Here is a 6725-nt window from a genome sequence, read left to right as displayed (position 1 = left end):
AAGAAAATCTTCAAAAATGGTTAGATATATTCCATTTCCCCCATGTCTCATCCTCATTATTACAAAACCCTAAGATCCCTTCTTTTCCTCCATTCTCACCAGCCCCATCACCAATATAAACAATGCTTTTACTCAAACCCCTAACATATTCTCCCCTTCTTTCAATTCTACATTGGTTCAAGCTCTTTGTATGTGGGGGGTAACCCCCATTCTTGAAATACCTAAAATGCAATGTAATAATATCGAAACATACAAATCAAAAGTAAAATCTAAATCTTTAAAATTTGATTATGTCATTTCTCGTTCGCATCACAAATCGTCAAAATAGATCAAAAGTTAGTCTAAATATTTGAAATTGTATGTCATTTGCCATTCATCATTTGTTGTCAGTTCACAATTCATCAAAATGAATCACAATCAACCATTAAAAACCTCACGTGAGTTAAAGCCTTAAAAGTGGTGAGAAAGGGATATTTTGAGTACTTCAAAAAATTTAGAGGAATGCTAGCACCATGCCCTTGTAACACGCGTCCCTTGCCTCTTCATCGTATTCACCTCATGTTTTTTGTAAGTATTTGAGTATCCTTCTTATGTTTTAAAATTGATGATATGACCTCCTTGACCTTGGTCTTCCCTTATAACCTAAAAGAAAGAAATCTCAAAATCATCATTGACATTTTAATTATCGTCATGATCATCATCATCATCGATGACAATAATGCCTCCATCATCACCGACCATTGAAAAATTACTATAACACCCTCATCATTGTGATAATCCTCAAAGAGTGATCTCAATGCTCATCTATTTTCAAATTGTTACTTGATTATGGTCTTCTCTTATAAATTAAAACCTTAATTTTTTCTCCTAAAAATCATTCACCTTGAATCTTTCAAGTAAAGATTATGATGACAACCTTAATAATAATGATGATGATGATGAGGGCACTATGATAAGTTTTGTGATTGTGACGAGGATGATGTTGATGAGAATGAAATGTTGAAGATGTTATTAAGATCACTTTTCATTAATTATTTATAAGAAAAGACCGAGGTGAAAGGGCGTCATGTCAGTATGAATATTTACGAAAGTTTGAGGAGCATTCCTTAACGTAAGAGATGAGAACAAGCGAAAGTAGGAGCGGTGAATAGGGGCGTGGCCCTAGCATGATCACTAACTACCCTATAAACCCACGGTACAAAGGCTCCTAGAATTATTAATGTGTTTCACGGTAATGTATATTGGATATTTATGTATCTAGTCTAGAGAATAAATTCCAATTGAATTGGGATGTTTTTCACAGCTGGGATCATTTGTTTCTACATGAGTCACTTTCGAGGAATCACTGGAGGAAACTGATCCAATATCTCATTTAGGGAAGAAAATTATGTTGCGCTTGCACATCATCTTGCCTCTTCTTTCTGATTTCCTTCCTCCTATATGAATCCGATCTCCTCCCATTCTGTGCTCAGCCAGCATTAGTTGAGGTTGGGGAGAGGAATTAGCAATGAAATATTTTCACCATTGAGTCTTTTAAAGTAAAGTGTATGCCCCCAAATCCTCAAATTATGATTGAACCATTCACCAAACACAGTTCTTAACCATCAACATTGTGACTTTTTGCTGGCTTAGTGGCATCCAAGTCATTTGACCTTATTCCATATCAAAATCTTGTTGAATGAGGACACCGATTCACATTGGGAAACTTGCTCGGTGGCATCATTCTGACTTGTTGGCATGGGTTCTCAGTTGCAATAAAGATTATTGCTCTTAGAAACATAAATGTGGAATAGATGGCACATAGTTAATTCACCATAAAACAGTTTTATGGTGAAAATAGGCCACAAATTTTAAAGCATGAGCACTCGCAAACCACTCATGTTCACAGAAAAACACATTAAGAGAGAGAGAGAGGGGGTACGGACGCATGCCCCCAATCCCTCAGAAGTTTATCACCATGTAATATGAAACCATTTGAATAGAAAGCAATATGAAGCCATTTGAATAGAAAGTTAAAAAGGAAGTAGTTTTAAAAAACATAGAAAGTTCCTTTCTTCTGCTTCTTATTTTAACTTTCACAAGTAAAGATAAAAATAAAAATAAAAAAGTAACCTTTTCCAAGTTTCGAACAAAACCAGTCACTAGGTTTACCTTTGAACCCCAATCCCATGGGGGGTTACCAATGCCTAGTCTCTGCTGCAAACCAACCCAATGGCCCATACCTCAACAAATGGAGCCCGGAATTTGGAAACCATCTCATAAAAGGTCCTGTTCAATCCCTCTCCACTAGGATTACAAGTACCTGTAATTGTTGTTCTTGGTTCTCTATCAATTCCATTATCATTCTCCTTCATTAACATTTTTACACTTATAAAGTGGGTTGCTTGTTTACTTCTCTTGATTTACAATTATAAAGTTTCTTGTGACCTATCTTTGATCCGTGATGCACTTTTCTGTGGGAGAAAAACATGGAATTTAAAGAGTGGATCGTGGCAGTGCTAAATCGTATATGCCACATTGAAATTACTATGACCATTTGTCATTATGTCATCGAATATTGCATATGATTCTAAAGATCAAAAATTTTGTTAACTTCATTCCAACTTTACCTCTACTTTCATTTAAACTCACTTCTACCATTATTTTAGTTTCCTTCCTTCCGATTCTTATTTTTAATTTTATTACAACCTCTACCTTTTCCACTCTCTAATTCATCCCCATCAAATTCAAGATGCAAGAATCAAGATTACAAAAAATAAATTCATACAAAATTACTATTTTTTTTTTTTTTTGTTAATTTACTTGTTCGTGGAAAAAAAAAAAAAAAACAAGAAGATTACAAAAATAAATTAATAAAAAATACTCTCTTTTTTTTTTTTTTTAATTTACTTTTCCATGTATTCTTAAATATTTAGTAAATACAATTAATTATAATGAAATTCTTATTATAATATTACTTATAGAAATTTTGTACAATTTTTTTCCTAATATTTTTGACATCCGAGTTTTCTCATATAATGAAGATGCCAGCTACCGAATGTTTTATTTAGATCTGGGATAAGACCCTCAAAAATCACAACCGAGTATGACTCAGCCCAATCAGAGTCAATGTGATTGGTCGCTTGATTGAACGCCTCCATTACGATACGTCTCGCCCGAGTTGACTCGCTTCCGAGTTTTAAATCATCGATCCAAATAAAATTCAAAAACAGCAAAAACGGATATTAAAAAATAAAAAAAAAAAAAAAAAGCAGCTCCAAAGGAAAGAGGGGGAACTGAGAAGACGAAAACACAAGGAAAAATAGGAAAAAAAAAATATTAAAACCAAAATTCCATCAAAGTTAGAGAGATTTGAACAAATCCCATATATTTACAACTAAAATCTAAGCTAAAATAAGGCCCAATTATCCATATTCCAGAAAGAAAAGAAAAAAAAAAAACACGAAAAACAAAGAAACCGAACTAAAATTTCGAAATTTTACCAGTAATCAATCCCTCACTCATCAAATCCGATCCGTCCGATTTCTGTTACTGTGGCTTTTGATCGCTCCATCTTTCTTTTGATTTGAAGAAAACAAGTGCCCAAATCCAAACCCGGATTTTGAAGAAGAACCCATTAGAGAACAAACAGGAACATTTAAGACGGGGGTCACTCTAACATTTGCAGAGTAAGATCTCTCCATCCCTTTGTGTTTGATTCTTGGTCCGCCATTAAAGCTACTTGGACTGCTTGAGCTTCTCTCCAAGCTTTGAAACACAACTTTTCCTGAAGAATTCATTCGAGGACTATCGATCGATACTCCTCTTGCAGGGATTGAGTTCGAATCTGGAACTCTACGCATAGGGCTTCGTCCGATTCTTCCCCCAATAGTATGATTCTCAGAAGATCCTTTTGTTTTAATTGATCTAACTTTTCTTGGTGGATTTCGATTGAGAGAAAGCCTTGGAAGATCTTCGTAGATCGAGACAGATTCCAAGTCTGAATCTTTTAGTAAAGGGAGGTTTAGAGATGGATCAAGTGAAGGAGATTTAGAAGTTTTATGTAGAAAAAGTTTGAGAGATTGATGATTCAAGTTTTTCCAAGGAACTGAAGACGATTTCTGAGAATCTTGTTTAGGGTTTTGGATCTTCTTCAAGCGAAGAAGCTCTTTCCATCCACTTGAACATCTTGGTGCTTTAGGAGAGAAGAGATACGGATCTGAACCTGAAATCTCTGCGATTCGACTCGATTTAACTGTTTCAATCGATCTGATCTCTTCTGAAGTAGTGGACGTTGCAGTCGGTCGGATCGAGGAGAGATGTAAAGGGACGAGTTTTCCACCCGAGAATAGCTCGTCGGCGGGTAGCATTGTTACCGGGTCTCTTCGAGTCTGAACTCGAAGTCACCGTCGATCATGGGATTTCCGGCTAGATTCAGAGGGTTTTCGACCGGAGATGGGGGTTCTTTGGTACCGTCGATCATGGATTCTTGATCGGGAAAATCACCGCTGAAAGAGATTCTTGGACTGAACCAACTATAGGTTGGATACGAAGATACTCCGATGTTGTTCACGCAAGCAGAAGCCATCATCAACGATGCACACAGACACAGAGAGAGAGAGAGAGGGTGAGAGGAGACCTGATGATCTGCCTTTAGGGTTTGGTTGGAAAATGCTTTGGTTCAAGGTGATTTAGAGATGCCCATCAATATTTTGTGAATATTAGCGATACCTCCCTATGTTTTTAAACTGACATGCCTCTGTCATAGGGAATAGGGATACCAACATAAATATAACCTTAGGGTGTATTTGATTATCCATAAAAATGGGTGAAATTTTTATTTTTAATGAAAAATCACATTATCAACATGTTTAATTGATATTTTTCATTATGAGCGTATTTCAAGCGTCATCTAAAAATTTAATTAAGGTTAGATTTCATTTTTTCACTTATCAACATTTGAAAATAAATTTATTCTTTTTTTTTAATTCTTTTTTCATTTTTCCTTCTCTCTCTCTCTCTTTCTCTCTCTTCTCCTTCCTTTTACTGATATTTTTTTTCCAATATTTTTCAAATGCAATCAAATATTAGATTTTTTTCATTTTTCATCTTATTTATTTTTCAATGGATTTCAAATTTTATAGAATTAAATTTTCATTCAATTAAATAGTCTAATGCCTCAATTTCTTTGTCTACTTAAAATCCCCTTTATGTTCCCCCAAAATCACTCATCTTCAAACGGCTTAATGTTATCGAGAGTTTAAAAGTAGTAGTTACTCTGAGTTGGAGTTGGCTACAGCTCCGCAAATGAACTTTAATGTTTGATTAGGCCAAAAAATCTAAATTAGGAATCCTCCACAATTCCACTCTTGCATTTGGTTGGCCAACTTCCACATAAATAAGAAGTGTTTGCTCTACACATGTCTAAATTGTAATAGTAATTTTGAATAAATGTTTCATTGCTCTCATAATTAGACACTAAAGTTTATATTGTTAGAAATATTAAAATAAAAAGTCCACTTTATAAAATGAAATATATTTGCAGGCGCCCCAACTATTCGTAGGTGCCCCCAACTACCTTAGTTGGTGATGATACCAGAGACCTGATTTCAAATCCCATCAACACAGAATTACTTAACTCATTAAAAACAAGTTTATCGATAAATAAAAAATAAGATATATTTGATCCACATGAAATGTGGATATATAGAGCATTGGTGAATATATTATAATGAGACATTGGATAAAAATATATGATCAAATAAATTTATCCACTAAAGGGACTTGATATATACACTTAACTTGAAAAATCATTGATATATAATGACAAAGGTTCAACACAATCATTTTTTAAACAAAATAAAATGTTATCGGATAAAATAAAATAAAAACAAAAGTGCACATAGTAATAGTGCTAAGCACTAACAACATGCAAAATAACATGTTCAACAATCTTACTTGCAATCTATTAAGGTAAAAGGCTAATTGGCAAATTCATAATATTATCATCTTTTATTATTTGTGCCCATATGATAAGTATGTAATTTGCATAAGCATGTTCTACTTCCTTCAATACTCCAAACAATAGATGTGTCACACTAATATCTTTGTCTATGTGTTGATGGCATCCATTACTCCAAAGTTTAGTAATTTTTTTTTTTTTTTTTTTGTTAGGCAAGCAAAGATTTAATTTAAGGAAAAATTATCAAAAAAATCCAAAAAAAAAAAATTATTTACGAAAAATAATCTAATTTTTAAAAAATTAGAAAAAGGATACAAATCCGATCATTTAAAGACCGATTTTTCTCTCTCTTCAATTCTCTCACCTCTTTCTCTCTCCTCTATACTTTAAAAAAAATGAATTTTTTTTAAATACTGGTCATTCAAAAATCGATTTTTCTCTCTCCTCTATATTTTAAAAAAAATGAATTTTTTTTAAATACCACTTAATGTTGAGTTCACCCACTTTTTAACTTAATTAACTTACCACTTAATGTTGAGTTCACCCACTTTTTTATTTAATTACCATCGAACTCGACAATAATTAAATAAAATTTGTTATTTAATTAAGTAAAAATTTGTTATTTAATGGTGATAAGTTAATTAAGTTAAAAAGTGGGTGAACTCAACATTAAGTGGTATTTAAAAAAAATTCGTTTTTTTTTTAAATATAGAGGTGAGAGAATTGAAGAGAGAGAAAAATCGGTCTTTGAATGGTCGGTATTTAAAAAAATTCATTTTTTTAA

The 6725-nt window shown here is 33.2% G+C and overlaps 1 protein-coding gene across 1 annotated transcript; it reads right to left on the bottom strand.

Moving 5' to 3' along the window:
• Positions 1–3367: 3367 nt before the first annotated feature.
• LOC147388093 (uncharacterized) lies at positions 3368–4716 on the bottom strand. Its single transcript, XM_086421717.1, is given in 2 exon segments — positions 3368–4361; positions 4364–4716. Coding segments are annotated over 2 exon segments (1065 nt in total). The 5' UTR covers positions 4571–4716; the 3' UTR covers positions 3368–3503.
• Between the last annotated feature and the right edge of the window lie 2009 nt (positions 4717–6725).

The sequence above is a fragment of the Akebia trifoliata genome, chromosome 13 (assembly GCF_017979445.1).
Source record: "Akebia trifoliata isolate Shusen 1 chromosome 13, ASM1797944v1, whole genome shotgun sequence".
NCBI classification, from domain to species: domain Eukaryota; kingdom Viridiplantae; phylum Streptophyta; class Magnoliopsida; order Ranunculales; family Lardizabalaceae; genus Akebia; species Akebia trifoliata.
The sequence above is the reverse complement of the archived record's forward strand: the minus strand, read 5'-3'. Positions and strand labels throughout refer to the sequence as shown.